Source organism: Vollenhovia emeryi, unplaced genomic scaffold, assembly GCF_000949405.1.
Source record: "Vollenhovia emeryi isolate VEMERY1.0 unplaced genomic scaffold, V.emery_V1.0 DF939142.1, whole genome shotgun sequence".
Taxonomy (NCBI): Eukaryota; Metazoa; Arthropoda; class Insecta; order Hymenoptera; family Formicidae; genus Vollenhovia; species Vollenhovia emeryi.
This window is the reverse complement of record NW_011967224.1, coordinates 270,496-285,731: the sequence shown is the minus strand read 5'-3', so window position 1 is coordinate 285,731 and position 15,236 is coordinate 270,496. Positions and strand designations below refer to the sequence as shown.

At 31.1% G+C, this 15,236-nt stretch overlaps 5 protein-coding genes across 7 annotated transcripts in view; 2 read left to right on the top strand and 3 right to left on the bottom strand.

Annotated features, from left to right (window-relative positions):
- Nucleotides 1-1,107, top strand: part of LOC105566719 (odorant receptor 9a-like) — a 5,028-nt gene extending 3,921 nt beyond the window's left edge. For all 3 annotated transcript variants that reach the window (XM_012020940.1, XM_012020938.1, XM_012020939.1), the window contains 3 exons: nt 317-418; nt 515-673; nt 794-1,107. In XM_012020940.1, coding sequence (XP_011876330.1) covers nt 317-418; nt 515-673; nt 794-856 — 324 coding nt within the window. In that variant the 3' untranslated portion in view covers nt 857-1,107. The remainder of the gene's footprint in view (nt 1-316; nt 419-514; nt 674-793) is intronic.
- A 121-nt stretch (nt 1,108-1,228) lies between these two features.
- Nucleotides 1,229-5,577, bottom strand: LOC105566717 (probable cytochrome P450 12a5, mitochondrial). The gene is made up of 11 exons (XM_012020935.1): nt 5,450-5,577; nt 4,626-4,922; nt 3,965-4,076; nt 3,772-3,894; nt 3,266-3,407; nt 2,746-2,993; nt 2,432-2,615; nt 2,194-2,363; nt 1,927-2,005; nt 1,647-1,856; nt 1,229-1,569 (listed from the first exon to the last, which is right to left on the bottom strand). Exons 1-11 carry the CDS (start codon nt 5,499-5,501, stop codon nt 1,459-1,461), a joined length of 1,728 nt encoding a protein of 575 aa, XP_011876325.1. The 5' UTR covers nt 5,502-5,577; the 3' UTR covers nt 1,229-1,458.
- Nucleotides 5,578-5,708: 131 nt separating this feature from the next.
- LOC105566718 (H2.0-like homeobox protein) lies at nt 5,709-9,093 on the bottom strand. Its single transcript, XM_012020937.1, has 5 exons — nt 8,929-9,093; nt 8,617-8,812; nt 8,038-8,247; nt 6,338-6,525; nt 5,709-6,184 (listed from the first exon to the last, which is right to left on the bottom strand). Exons 2-5 carry the CDS (start codon nt 8,717-8,719, stop codon nt 6,014-6,016), a joined length of 672 nt encoding a protein of 223 aa, XP_011876327.1. The 5' UTR covers nt 8,720-8,812; nt 8,929-9,093; the 3' UTR covers nt 5,709-6,013.
- A 1,342-nt stretch (nt 9,094-10,435) lies between these two features.
- Nucleotides 10,436-11,234, bottom strand: LOC105566716. Its single transcript, XM_012020934.1, has 2 exons — nt 10,964-11,234; nt 10,436-10,615 (listed from the first exon to the last, which is right to left on the bottom strand). Exons 1-2 carry the CDS (start codon nt 11,216-11,218, stop codon nt 10,478-10,480), a joined length of 393 nt encoding a protein of 130 aa, XP_011876324.1. The 5' UTR covers nt 11,219-11,234; the 3' UTR covers nt 10,436-10,477.
- An 832-nt stretch (nt 11,235-12,066) lies between these two features.
- LOC105566898 lies at nt 12,067-15,225 on the top strand. Its single transcript, XM_012021296.1, has 4 exons — nt 12,067-12,094; nt 12,176-12,495; nt 12,611-12,724; nt 12,904-15,225. The coding sequence occupies exons 1-4, from the start codon at nt 12,067-12,069 to the stop codon at nt 13,162-13,164; spliced, it is 723 nt and encodes a 240-aa protein (XP_011876686.1). The 3' UTR covers nt 13,165-15,225.
- The last annotated feature ends 11 nt before the right edge of the window (nt 15,226-15,236 follow it).

The window sequence follows — 15,236 nt, the reverse complement described above, 5'->3', positions numbered from 1 at the left end:
TCGTTGTCTTAGGCCGGCCTACCGCCCAATTCGAGCGCGTGGCAAGATGTGACCGCCCGGCGATCGATATTGCTATGCGCACATCTCGCCACGTGCTCGAATTGGGCGGTAGGCCGGCCTAAGACAACGATTTTTCATAATTAATTACTCGTTAACTATTACGAAAATTGCAAAATGGTACAGGACTTTTCCGTTCATCTCGATCCGTTCTACCTTCTCAAAAATTTTGTCGGATATGGAAAGACTCACTCTGTATAATGTACTACGTTGTACGGTAGCCATGTATATTATCGTCCCCCTTATTTACGCATAACAGCGTCAACCATGGTCAGTGAAATGGACATTTCTTATGATCGCTTTTTGCGGCTTTGTGGAACTCTACATGTACGCCTGGCCAGCTGACAATATAATTAGCACGGTTAGTTATTTATGTAAAGTAGAATCCACAATTACACACATTAGAGACGACAAAATTCTAACTTTTTCTAATGCGTTTATCAAAATTTTTCATTAGAGTACCGACATAGCGTCTGCCGTATACGAATCGTTATGGTATAACGACGATGTGACCATGCAAAAGGTTTTAGTACAAATCATATTAAGAAGTCAGAATCCGGTTATCGTTTCAGTTCCAGGTGCATTACCACACTTATCTATGAACTATTATGCATCGGTAAGACTTTATATCGTTTTGTGTTTTTAGTATTGTCTTTTTGGTTTCTTCGATTCTTCTGAATTCGTTTGCTGTTGGACTTAATTATTATTTTGCATTAAAAAATGTATTACTTTTTAGTATATCTCGACAGTTTTCTCATATATGGCATTTGTACGTATCATGATGGGCGATGAAGAGTAGAAAAAGGATCAAATTTAAGGTAAAAATCTTGAAACTATATTTTTTTGAAAATCTGCTGTGTAGAACTGCAATGTAATAAAAACGTATATTTATTAATAAGAATATATATATTTATCAATAAGAATACCTCAAAGATATCCGTATCTATCTCTATAGAAATATCTTATTATATACCCATCTACACATAAGAATTGTATGTTTGTGATAATCTGAAAATAAATTATTAATTATGGTTGATTTTACTTGCAACAATTACTATCGTTATTTTCAACATTAATTAATGCCAATTATATTTTCTTACAAACGATTTGTACGTCTCAAGCAAATTAGAGCGCATTGAATTCAAATGTAAATATATATTTTATTGTACTTCTAAGTTATCCTGTTAATAAAATAATATGTAATTTGGCATGAGAAAAAGTATATGTTTAATACATTAGCTTTCCCTCTTTTATACAGTGTTTCTTTCTGTACAGAAAGGTAATCTTTACGATATAACAATTCTTACAATATAATCGTAATATAGATATAACTCTACATCTAAATAATTGTCTTGTTCTTCAGATTCTTTTAATTATTTGAATTCCACGTATATATATTTTTTAATTTCTGTCTACAAAACGAAAACGTAATGGTCTATTTGGTACGTTTACCATGAGAAATCGACTTTGGATCTCAGCATAATCATACTCAATCGCGAATTCTCGTACCAGCTGCAAAAAAAAATACATATATTTTCAAATTTATTTTTCATTATAATTACGCGTTATTCCACATAAAGCTCAGTTACTTTTGCAGTGAGTAACATCATTTCTGTTTCAGCCATATTTCTTCCCAGACAGGATCGTACGCCATAGCCAAAAGGTAGACAGGAATATTCTTGATAATCATTATGTATATATTCATCTTGATTCAACCATCTTTCTGGTTGATACTTCTCAGGATCTTCAAAATGTTCCTCGCGCTGCGACGTTATTTGACTTGCCATTATGACAAAAGTCTAGAAAATAAAACTTATTTATTATATCGCATCCTGAACCGACAGACTTGAACTAACATCTGCAACTTACTCCCTTTGGTATCGTGTATCCATGTAACGAAATTGTCGACGACAATAATCTTGTTAAATAAGGAAATGCTGGTCGCAACCTGTCGCAAAAAGTATTACATTACATTTCATAGTTCAGTGACACATTTAGATTTTCTAACGCCTGTTTTGTAGGCAATACAGATAAAATTGTAATTATTTTTTTAGACAAATTTACAACTATTTAACACTTTAAATAATGCAAACTAATGTACTGAAGTAGTTATCTTACTTTCATAATTTTCATTACCTAAGACTTTCCTTTATGCATGCTTTTAAATACGGCATATTTTCCAAACTTTCTTTTGTCGGAACGCATTCTGTGTTAGGTAGAACAGAGGTTATTTCATTATACAACCGCCTTTGTATTCTCGGATTTTTTGCTAGGAAATAAAGTAGGAACGCTTCGGAATTAACGACCTGAAATTTTAAGATAAAAACCATTTACTTCCTATCGTAGTTATGTGAAATTATTGCATTAATATTACAGCTTGAACGCCTAGAATTATCATGTCCATCAAGAGGATAGAAATGTCATTTGGATGGATACGCTGAAGCATCATTTTTTCGAGTAATGGTAAATTTCTCTCTTCATTTATAGATTTTTCTTGTTTTGACAGTGATGAAGTTTCCAGCTTATTCTGAGTTTGGCGAATATATTTTCCAATAACTCTGGAAAATGTAAGAAAGCAAATACCACTTGAGAAATTGGCAAATTATAATATTAAAACTAAAAAAAATTATGTTACCAATGTAATCAAGTAAATGGCTTTATCGAAGCAGCTAAATTTTGTTGGCTTACTCGTCGAGAATGTCGCAGGCTGCGTAAAGCTTTTTGACGAATGGAGTTTCGAAGAATCTCCACACCTGAAATCCAGTTTCGCAGCGACTCATATATGTGTGAGCCGTGATTAACGCATTAATAATTCTTGTGGCCTCAGGAGCCAATTTTGAGGTAGAATCAAGAAAACCAAAGTGTTTATTGAACATTGTCATGTAGAAAGATTCCATGCCCCACGAAGTGAGGTCTCGATGAAAATTTGCTGGTACCTATTGTTGAAATACTAATTAAAATACTATTTCTTAAATTGTTATGCGTATATAATAGCTATATATTTATTATAACAGTAAAATATTTATTCGTTTTGTTAAATTTCTGCTGTAATTTACTTATTGTAATTTTGTAAGATTCGAGTTTGCTATTGTATACATATGACATTGTCCGATTTTTAAACTTCATTTGTATAGAAGAAAGGATAGTTTAAATTTAAGACAAACAATACTATTGTGCAATATTAATTATTTACTATTCATTGACATACCTCATCTTGACGGTTACGTATATCACGAATTCTAGTAATTAATTCGTTACACACTGAATCCAATTTCTCAATATGATCGGAAATAGTTTCGTGCAACGGTTGATCAACTTTTTTCTTCACTTCCAACCATTCCAAATCTTGTCTGGCATTTCATGAAATTTATTATTAAATCATTTATCAAATTATCGCATTACTTGCAACGTCTTACGACGCAGACACGAAAACTAACGAGATTTGTTAAATGTATTTAAGAAAAACGAATGTATTCTGCAAAACAATTAGCATATAAACTCAAATGTCCTTTTTTTTGCAAATATAAGCTATATATTTTAAACCTTATGAAAGCTCTTATAGAGATTGAAATATGATTGAATACTCATAGATTTATTTGAAAACGCTGTAGGATATCAATTTATTGTACCTTCGTGCACAACTAAATTTATTATTTTACTTATTTAAATAGTAGTGTTAAATTCTTTTTACACTCAATCGCATTATATACTTACAGAGAAAATGCTCCGGCAGAACGATACTTGTGATGATTAAGACGGTAATGTTGAAGGATGTCAATGCCGCTGCGAATAGGTGACTCGCTTTCCCGATTGAAAACCTCGGCTATGTGTTCAGGCCTAGAATAATTGATTGGTGAATTGATTGTCCGGGAGAAACATGAAAGTTGATGAAAGCGATATCTCTTACCTGTGAATCATAATTATATCATTTACAAGTGGCCCGTTAATCCGCACGATGCATCCATATTCGTCAAACAAGTACTTAATTGGTGTGACATTGCGATTCCAGGATAATCGTCCTGCGATATAACATTTTAAATTATTCTTAATGGACATAATAACGAATTCGAAGATTCCCTCTATATAATTCTGTCACGTTCATTAACCCGTTTAACCGTTTCTTTTATTATTGATTATATCAATTAATATAAAAAGTATTTGTTACGTTAATTTTACTTCTTAGATATCGAAGATTATTCTATACTCATGCTATATTTTATTATATTGTTTTATTATACGTGTCATTTTTGTGTAATATTTTATAAAGGCATATTGTTTCGTGAAACTTTTAATCTATGCTACAGTAAATATATAAATGTGTAACTTAGATACATATGTATAAATTTTAGAAACTTTTTACACATTTTGTATATTTTATCCATTTTTTAAACATTAGGAAGCAATTTGCTCAAAATTCGAAAAACCAAAATTACATTACATTCTATGTATATTATTATACATCCATGCAAAGCGAAAAGTTTTGTTCTCGTGTCTTTGATTCGCTAAATCAATTTTAAAATGCAAAACTCTTCGAATTTCAAGCACAATTGTACTTCAAGGGATCGTACCCTGGGTAAGTCTGCTTATTAGCAGACTGCAAAACAGTTGCGTACCCAGGAGTGGCACGTATCTCCAATATTTTTCCCATAGTTTCAGGATCATCGGGCCAGGAATCTCCTCAAATGGTAATGGCGCTTTTTCTATACGAACACGTGATACAATTTTGAATGTAGGAATTTTAAAGCTCTCCGTAACAGTCTCAGAATTCGCCGTTTCCAATAACGGCAACGTTTTCGTTGATGTTACAGTTGCGTCACTATCGGTGTTCACCATCGGAATTGCATGCGATTGCTCCATAGAGGCGGCTAAGTTAGACAAATTTGAGATATGACATTAGTAGTTCTATTAGTATTGTAGTTCTACAGTAGTTCTATTAATGTTAAGACTATAACAAAATATCCTCCCTTCTTAAAATTTGCAGTGACTTAGTTGATTTATACGTCATATAATATAAATCTCGTGGCACTTATTAAACATGTGATTATTTGAATAATTAGTTGTCTTACATATTATGTCATTGGAATTGAGTGGCATGCATTTTCTTTCCTCGGCTAATGTCTCTGCCAGTTTTACCGTTGAGCAATAGAAACATTTTCTGTACGTTTGCAATGAAAGATCTCGAGCAACAAAAATGGATTGCATTAAGCAACGTATCATTATGCTTTGAAATTACGATATTGTTACAGCACAATTGAGACACAGCTTTACACTCTGTGTATAAAATAAAATATATATGTAACTTCGTTTTAGAAACAGATATGTGTTATTTAATGTATGTATGATGGATTAACATATGTAATATATTAATAAGAATTAAGATGATTGTTCGTACCTGCTAATAAATATAGTTTAGTAAGTCTAAAACGATCGCCAAATATCACCATATAATGGCGATTGAGTTACGTAAGTTTACACTGATGAGAAAGGAAACAACAAGATCGTTGCCATGGAAGCATATCGAAAAAGTAGAGAATTGCATTAGTGATAAATTCAGTTCAGTGAATGTATGTAATATTACTTAAAATTTTTAGATTTGATATTGGATACTAGAACATTTTTATTCTATATGAGTATAACGCTTTATTAATTACAATGAATAATATACTGTTAATAGTAAGCTATTAAACATGGCCACTTGATTACATCGTAAATTACTTTTATAACATTTATTATTCATTAAATTAGACATTTTAAATGCAGTACTTTTTCTTTTAAAAGATCGATACACATTATTGCACATATTATTATCCACATCGATACCATTTGTATTTATTATCTATTATATATTGTCGTTTCGTAGTAATTTCTTAATCTTTGATAAATATTTATGTGTAATTTTCTTTTAAAATAAAGTATTTGTATGCCTTATATGTGGAAATTTCATAAATCTACAAATCTAATCGATTTCTATATCCTCTTCGTCTTGCTGCAGCGCATCATTGGTGATGGATTTAACTAATTTTTGCGGGAAATCCTTCTGCGTGGAATCTGGACCGGCCAATGTAGCGCTTTCGCTCTCCTTTGTATGCCGCCACTTCATCCGACGATTTTGAAACCAAACCTTGACCTAAAGGTATAAGAGAGATCGTAACGAAAATTATTCTTTTTATTATTAATAGTATTTCTTCAAAGGCCTACAAAATAACAAATGTTGAAATATTTTTATTTAACAGGATGCAGAGATTGATACATCTAGATTGTATTTTATAAATCGTATAACCTGTGCGTCGGTTAAACCTAAAGTCGCTGCCAACTGTCGCCTGTCTGGTTTCGTGATGTATTTCTGTAGAGAGAATCTTCTTTCCAAACCTTTCCGTTGTAGAGAACTAAAGACGGCTCTAGACCACGACCTCTTCCTTCGTGTGTTTGTCTCTGAAGAGTTCACCGTCGAGGAAGATGAAATAAGTCCTGAAATGTGAACATTATCTCAATTTGTCTCTTAACTTTAGAATTTTATATTGTAACTTAAAAGCTTTAACAATGCATATAACTTAATTTTAAATTTGCATCGGATGCGCTTTCGATGATATTAAAAGTTTAAATGTAATAATTAATACTTGTTTAGAAATTTAAAACGTTTCTTTAAAATTCGGAGAGGATTTATTTTGAAAAGATTGAATGTATCTGCAAGGAAAAGAAATCGCGAATTTTTTAACAAATTAAATGGAGATAAAGAAGCATCATGCGAGATAAATGCTTTCTCTTAGCGCGATGGGGTCTCAGTTCTACATACATATCTTAGTATATCCGAAGAAATCCCGGAGATGGGATACTTCGGGCTGATTTACGATCGTACGAAAGTATACAACATCTGTACGTGTTTAAACATTGCGGTACTCCTACTCAAACCGAATCTTCGTACAAATTCGAAGATAACTTTAACATCATAGTTATTTTGGGGTTTCTGTGTTGATCTCTAGTCTAGTACATTTCTAATTTGTAGATTCTGCTACATTTAATTTTGGACCTTTCAAAGAGACATAACAATATAAACGGGAATTAATATAACAGTTTGTATGTTAATACTATGTAAAAATGTAAAAGAAAATGTAGTATAATAGAAGAAATTTTTAAATAATTATACCAAATTCGTAAAAACTCGAAAATTGATTTATATTACTGCATTATGTTTATAAGCTTATCAATTTGCTTTTATTTAAACAGAATTTGATAACTAGAGTATGAATGATTAGATTATATGTAGTATATAATTGCTAAAAAAACAGGTTTATTATAAGTACATGCACATTTCTTACAAATAGAGATAGAGAAAGGGGAGGGGAAGAGAGATAATAGTTTTAAAAGAAAGCAGAAAAGTATGGACGTTACCAGATTTCAACTAACCGAGAAAGTGTGTATCGAAACCTCTGTTTATGCCATGCATAAACGCTTGGTGGCACTTAAGATGTCGTTTAAACACAGACAGGAAACACGTGAATACACCGATACGTAAATATTTTGCTTTACTTGCTCCTGAATATCAGAAGGACAAGACAGTATGTCCATATGGTAACATTTGTCAATGATGTAACCTGCGATGCTCAGTAGAATTTTCTCAAGTGTTCTTACGGGATCCGTATACGGAAAAATTCTACTTGATAAGAAGTAGCGTTTGGTAAACTGAGCTTCTAAAATAGCTCGAACCATAAAGTTACACTTAACTAATTGCAGTTGGATTTATTTTTAATAGAATAAACAATTAAGTTGCAAATTTATACAATCCTAAACGTCGAAAATATCCGCGATAAGTGAGGGACGATTTTCAAATAAAGATTATTCTTTAAGATTATTTAAAAATGCGATAGTTCTAGGACACTGTGTAGTGGAAATTTTGTTAAATTTTCCCCAACACAAATTTTAAGTAAGTCGAGAAATATCAACGTCTCTTTTATTAAATATATTTTATTATGTGATTTATACCTCGTGGTACAGGCCGTAACGGTGCGGGCCGATATAAAGTTCCTAAACTCTCCATCAGTCCAGTATAAGATGTAGGTGTAATTCTTTCAGATAATGACGAGTGGGCATGTGGAAATGAAATGCAAGTTCTGATATTTTCACATCGTTCGCAACTTTCAATGCAGGGACAACGTATGGATGGAAGTTGTATTGGAAGTGGCTTAAGAATATCTATCAACGTATCAATTTTGGTAAATTAAAGCTGTCCTGAGATACGTAAGTAATAATATACACATATACATTAACACAATTGTAACAAGAGCTTTATTATTGTTATAAGAAAGAAAATTTAAAATCAAAATTATAACCCAAGAAAAATCTAAAAATGTATATACAATATATACATATTGTATTAAATAAATACATTTTACTAAAAGAAGATGGAATTTGAAGTGTAAGTGATTTGAAAAAATTTTTGCAACAAGTTACAAGTCAGTTGTAATTATTATATACATTTATTATATTAAAATTAGAGAGGTCTATGTAATCGCGTGTTACAAATTATTTTTATAGTAATTTTTTAACGTTATTAATTCTTACCTGTTTTCCTTGTGCAAATTTCATTCGATAATATACGATCCATGCCAAATTTCAATTGTCTAGAACAATCAGCGTTATCCATGATGAGAGTCATTAACGTCATTCATCGCCTTTCGAACGAACTCGTCAAACAGTATAAGGCTATCTGCGTTAATGACATTTGAAAATTCACATTTTCATTTTATCCACGTATCTGCTTGTGGAAAAAGTAAAGTTAAATAGAAAATTATTGTTAAAAGTAAAATAAAACACATTCTAATAATGTTCGTGTCAATTTATATCATTATTTCACTAGTCACTTTAATCACTTACTTTTATCTCTTTGTAACACTATTTTCACACGCACATAATTGTGTTAAGTAGGAGATCAATGGTAATGTAAGGAGTTCAAGAATAAGGTTTAATTTTTTTTATCACTTTCGCGGAAACTATTTGAGTGAGCCACAGAACAGCGTGAAAGTGAATGAGAACGAGACTCTGCCATGTTGAGAAATTTCTGGCTGAAAAAATCACCATCGCCAGTTGTGATGTAGCTGGATTAACTGGATTGGTCCACGAAAATACTGGTAGGCGGGACCACGAGAAGATTGGTCTGGCCAAGATGATGTGTCGGATGCTGCGGATATAAATGTCAAGCTAAAGTAATATTCCCCGCTTTGAAGACGAGGGGCTTTGAAAAGATGAAAAATCGTATATAATGATGGCAATGATAATAAGAATTAATCACCTTCAATATATGTTAAATCCTCAATAAAGTAAATAATAAGTCTTAGAATAGACGAATTCTGTATGTTTGTATATTATCCGGCTTTTGATTACTTTGATTTACCCTAGAACTTTGCATCTGGCTATTTTCAAATATAAATTATTTTAAATATTTTTCAATCGACATATCTTAATGTAAAATCTTCAAAAATTTAAAAATATGTAAGTTTAACATCATCTTTAGACATTCGTTTCTTTTTTTACTAATAGTAATACTATTATTAAATATGTCTGAGTTTTTCTTGATACAATTCTCTTAAAAATATCATTTAGTTTGGTTAATTGAGGCGAACGTTCAAAAATACGGATAAATTAAATGATTATAACAAAATGGTAGGTGCTATACATTGCGTCTTATAATCGCTACTTTCGGACATGTAATCAGAAACGGATTGGATTTCGAAGATCTTTGCGTACACGGAATTCGTATGTATCGATGGAACAATGGTACAGAGACGCATGTGTGGTCGATGATATCTTTGCGAGAGCCATATGGTTATCTTTACTTGTAGGTCTGCGGAGTAAACAGCCACTTAGATGTTTATTTGAAGAGCCATGTTTGAAGCTGCCTTTCTACCCACACGCCAAGAATATTCCTCGAGATATGTACACAGCACGGTCTTCTATTCGATTTTATTAGGTTTTAGGATTTTCAGGAGTCTGCAGATTCGCGTGATCGGCACTTCTCGAATGGAGTTAATCGCGATCGACAACATAATGTTAAATTACATTATCCTGTGGCTGAGGTAATACTTTTTACAATAAGAATTCTTTATGGTGACGGGGGGGAGAGGGAGAGAATTCTGTGCGAACATTGTGTACTATTTTTTAAACTTGGTAAACTGCGCGCCAATTGTTTGTGGGTCTCAGAATACAAATAATATTAAAAATAATATTTTATTGGTGTATTTGTAAAGATAATTTGTTCACATTTAGAATCTTGTTGTTGTATCCTTTTTTAAAACATTTATTTCAATTCATTGCAACTATATGTATATAAGATTACGTTAACTAAATATTTTCTTACTTATCAATATATTGATGAATAAATAATAAATCTCTAAATTCTAAAATGCAGAGCTTATACGATTCGCGATCAATTGTATAAGGCGTAACTTCTCGAAAGCATAATCATTCCTTCATAGAGTTTGTCTGTTTCAAAGTTGTTCTCCATCGGATCGAATATTAAAATATTTCGTTTGGGGCGGTATAGTTTCTGCAGGCTTTGCAGATTCTAGAAAAAAAATTGTTTCCTTAATCAAATTAATATATGTATTTCTCCAAAATCAACTTGTATTCTTATCGTGAATATCAAACGATTTCAAACAAGTATCAACAGTTTGTGTATACTAATAATCTTTTGAAAAAAGATCTCGTAATGGAAAAATAATGTAAAGACATTACTTCTCTATAAGTAGTTACACATTTAATCGAAGAAGTAACATAATAAAAATTCCTAATTAATCCGTGACAAATTGATTTTGCAGCTATAAAAACGAGCATTAAGTAACCCGAATAGATGATTTTTTAATATTGTTTAGTTTAAATGTAAGAAATTTAGTCACAATTTAGTCATAATTACCGAAAATACGAGAACATTTCCGTTTCCCTTGGGTGTGTTGCGACGAACTGCTGTAATTATGAGTGTAAGAAGATAACCACCGAATGCGAGAAAAGAGAGAGCAGTTACTGCCAGCTGAAAGATCTTTGCGATCTTCGTGTCCTTGCCTTTTTCATCATAGTGTTCTTCATGTCGTCTTATAGGCTTCTTTCTATTTTTCTTTGATGCCATCGGCAAAGCCATTGGCAGTGTCAATGGGAATGTTCTACTGGACATATTGATATCTTCATTTTCATTTTCGTTAGTAATATCTAGAAATAATGTAAAAATAGACAAATTTCGTTAGTAAATATCTATAAATAATGTAAAAATAGACAAAAGCTTTAATATTTTTTGGATAATTTTAATAACAAGTTGTCTAACGAAAGATATTTATAATGATTTGCATACCATTATCATTTGCGAGGAAAGATTTTATGTGAATCAGCTTATCCATTGGCAATTCGCTTAAACTGCGAATCTCATTCAGATACAAAGATGAATGATCTCCGGATGTCATTTTAAAGATGCAAAATGCACAAAATATTAACAAACCGCAGTACATAGCCGAATGTTCTAAAATTTTTTAATTATTAAGATATAAATATGTATTCGCACTTAGTTTTTACGATATTAACATATGTTATAATAACGTAAATGTTAGATTAACTTACTTTAAATAGCAGAAAAAGTAGACACTTAGTACTTTTAAATATTCTAACTTGAAGCAGTTAAAAATGAAATAATTTTGTAACACTTGCTTCAACTACGATGTGATGATGGTTATACGAATTTGGAATATTTCCAACACTTTTGTCACTCTCTAGGCAACTTTTTTACTGGCTTCTAACAGGAACGCGACTAAATGGTGCCGCGAAACGCGGATGCCGTTCTCTTGCGCTTGGTTGACGAAGCAAGAAGAGTGACAATCGCACCACAGGCGACTCAACGGGGACTTTGCCGCGGAGACGCAACGGAATAGAAATAAATGCATAATTAACGCAAAACATCCGTTATAAACTGTTTTACAAAGATCTCGTAGTAGGTAATAGTCTTAGTATTGTCCAACAGTTTGATTCGACGAAATGTCCAGCGTCTCGTGCTTTTTCTTTTGTGTCCTTTGGATAACTACATTTGACAAAGTGCAACTTACAAAAACTGAAGGCGAATTGATTTTTCTTCCTAAGAATTAAGTTTGCTATGAATCAAATGCTAGTGTCAAAATAAATCGTTGTAAAAGTAATTATATATTTTTCATTTTAGATGTTCTCGATAAGATAAAAGTAGGATTGCAGTATGCAAGTAATTATCTGGAGACGGCAAAAGATATTGCAGACTTGGTGTCTAACAGCTTAGGTCATAAACAAAAACAAAAACAAGAAGAAGATAGAAACGGTGAAAAACAACCGTTTGGCCCTTCAAACTTCGTTTCCGCTTTCTTTCGACTCATTGGGTTTGATTCACAAAAAATCGCAGCAATCGCAGTTAACAGTGTTGTATTTCTTGCACAGATGGTAAGTACACGTGTACACGGTGTATATTATAAATTATTTAAGTTATACGTGTACCAATGGCATTTCTTATGTACAATAAAATTTAGAAAATGTTACGATTATTCGTTTTTAATAGATAAGTACGCTTTTCGGACTGAAACCATTGCAAAATAATATTGCAAGAAGCACGCATGACGACAAACTGGCTTGGGATCCGTTAAAATTTACTTTGGAAAATAAACATGAACGTGTAAGTTGTTACAAAAATCAATTATATGTAAAAGAGAAAGATTTCAATTTCATGTAAATAACAAACGTAATAGACACATATGTAGGATTAAAATATGTACGTTTCGGTATTTCAATTATATGTATGTAATAAGTGAGACATATTTATAAAGCGTATAATTTTTTAATTATGTTTAATAGATTCGAAATTTAGTAGATCAAGCAAGAAATCCGAATCTACCTGATCAGTTGATAGCGAGAATAACCGGTTCTGATTCCGCGTGCATTCGATTGTTACTTTGCAAATCATCTCCGATCGTAAAAGCAATGCAAACTTCTCTCAATAATAAATCGCACGATTCTATGCATCGAATGATTGCATGGTTACCGTCTAAAGAGGAATTTGCAAGAAATAGTGACGAATGTGAGGAGAACCATACTGATTGTCGTTTATTTCTATAGTAATGAATGTTACCATCTCGCAAGGAAGCTAGGAAACGATTAAATGTTCCCATTAGGAATGTTAGAGATATATATTTTTGTTAAAGTCAGATAATAAATGTTCAACAATGTTTCGTTTTCAGATATAATTGAATTTCTTTTTTCTCTTTTGTATTACAGACTAAAGTGTTTCAAAGATTAACAATATTTTTACTCTTTACATGAATCAAAATATCTAACGTATCTAACGTAGAAGAGATATTAATAATTCGAGTATGCATGTAATTGTATATGCACGTACATGTGTAAATCTTTCTCTATATTGATTTCTATTATCATATTGCACAGACGATTCAAGCTGCTACATTGGCACAACATCGTGTATAAAATACGTGACAATAATTGCACAATAGAAATAGAAATAATACTTTTAAGATAAATCAAATAAATTATCACAATGTGTGTACTATTTAATGCTAATACTGCATTTGGATAAATAAACTAATATTTTTGTAACGTAATAAGGATAATACTATATACATGTAAAGAATCTCTACACTTTGGAATCTAGAATTTTATTATCTGTATTTTTAATTATAATTAACCCTCGAACTTATATAAGTGCAATAAAATATATAATATAATTCGTCTCTCCTCCTTCCTCTTACTCTTTTTCATTCATACAGATTGATTTTTTAATTTACTACCGTGTCGATACAGTTATATAAATTATTCTGTATTAGTAAATTACTGATGTATATGCATAGTGATGATTATGTCACTCTTAATTTTACGTTTATATAACAATAATAACAAAAACATAAAAATTGAACGAAACACTATGTACATATAAATATAATTGTGTATTTTATATAGATTGTCTATTTATATTGCTCATTTTATGCGTGTTAATATTAAAAATTCTCATCACGAGTTATCATTAATGACTGTCTTCGTTAATGTGTGGCACAAAAGTAAATTACAAAAATTTGTTATATTATTTCGTGTGATATCTTGCATTTGAAATATGCACATCCCCTTACATACATCCATCGTAATTTATTTCTAATTTGAAAAACGTTATTTTTTATGACTTAAAACGCTATACTATTTATAAGAGGAGTATTTACGAACGATTGTTTAATATAAATAAAATGATATTTTGTCTATATATATATATATATATATATATATATAGAGATTTATAGGTTCCAAGTTTTAATATGTAGAGAAATTATATAAAGCATAATTATTTAAACAACTAGACATTACATCTACATTCCAAAGTGTGCAATCTTGTTAATTAATTCATGTTATATGTCTAATATGAGATCATGATATTGTGTGACACAATTTATAAATGTCATCTATTTATATGTTATCGCCTTTTTCTAAAAGTTGAGTATAGACAATATATTAGAATGGCCGTTGTTAAAAATTTGATCGACCAACAAATATTTGGCATATATTCAACTTATTTGATAAATAGTCAGCGACCTATGTAATACGCTTATAATTGTCTAATTAAGAAAAGTTTTGGCATTTGACAAATGGCTGGTTAAGTACGGAGATATTTTCCCAAGATCGTACGCAATCTTGCTGAAAACGTTTTGCAAATAATAATAATATAAATATTTCTCTTTTGCAAAGTATACAGCATAATATTGAAAATTTGATTTAGCTATAGTAGATACAAATTATAGAAATTTGCAAAGTATTTTACAAAGTATTATCATGGAGTATATACGTTTTTGATTCAAGTTTCATATAATCACAATTAGTGGTTAGAATATCGCATGTTACTATGGCATACCACACATTTTGTAACGCATTTAAGAGTTTTATACTAATATATATATATATATGTATAATTATGTAAGAGTTACATTTTATATATTACAACATGTTACATACTAATTGAAAAATCGATCCCGAAAATATACAGAGAATCAACAGACTATAAAAAAAACGAGCCGCTCGTTATAATATGCGTCGTACAGCACCAACAGCGTCAAAATCTCAATATCGAAATATTTATTTACAAAAGAGACTGCCAGATCTCATTCATAAGTATGCATATACAGGGTGGGCCA

Coding starts and splice junctions, on each gene's coding strand:
- LOC105566717 (XM_012020935.1), bottom strand. CDS start 5,501: ATGGTGATATTTGGCGATCGTTTTAGACTTACTAAACTATATTTATTA. Junction 4,923..5,449: donor TAAACTATATTTATTAGCAG/GTACGAACAATC, acceptor TGTCTAACTTAG/CCGCCTCTATGGAGCAATCG. Junction 3,408..3,771: donor TCTGCCGGAGCATTTTCTCT/GTAAGTATATAA, acceptor ATGAAATGCCAG/ACAAGATTTGGAATGGTTGG.
- LOC105566718 (XM_012020937.1), bottom strand. CDS start 8,719: ATGACGTTAATGACTCTCATCATGGATAACGCTGATTGTTCTAGACAA. Junction 6,526..8,037: donor GTTACGGCCTGTACCACGAG/GTATAAATCACA, acceptor TTCACATTTCAG/GACTTATTTCATCTTCCTCG. Junction 6,185..6,337: donor TAGGTTTAACCGACGCACAG/GTTATACGATTT, acceptor TTATACCTTTAG/GTCAAGGTTTGGTTTCAAAA.
- LOC105566716 (XM_012020934.1), bottom strand. CDS start 11,218: ATGTCCAGTAGAACATTCCCATTGACACTGCCAATGGCTTTGCCGATG. Junction 10,616..10,963: donor GAAATGTTCTCGTATTTTCG/GTAATTATGACT, acceptor TTTTTTTTCTAG/AATCTGCAAAGCCTGCAGAA.
- LOC105566898 (XM_012021296.1), top strand. CDS start 12,067: ATGTCCAGCGTCTCGTGCTTTTTCTTTT. Junction 12,095..12,175: donor CGTCTCGTGCTTTTTCTTTT/GTGTCCTTTGGA, acceptor CTAAGAATTAAG/TTTGCTATGAATCAAATGCT. Junction 12,496..12,610: donor TTGTATTTCTTGCACAGATG/GTAAGTACACGT, acceptor CGTTTTTAATAG/ATAAGTACGCTTTTCGGACT.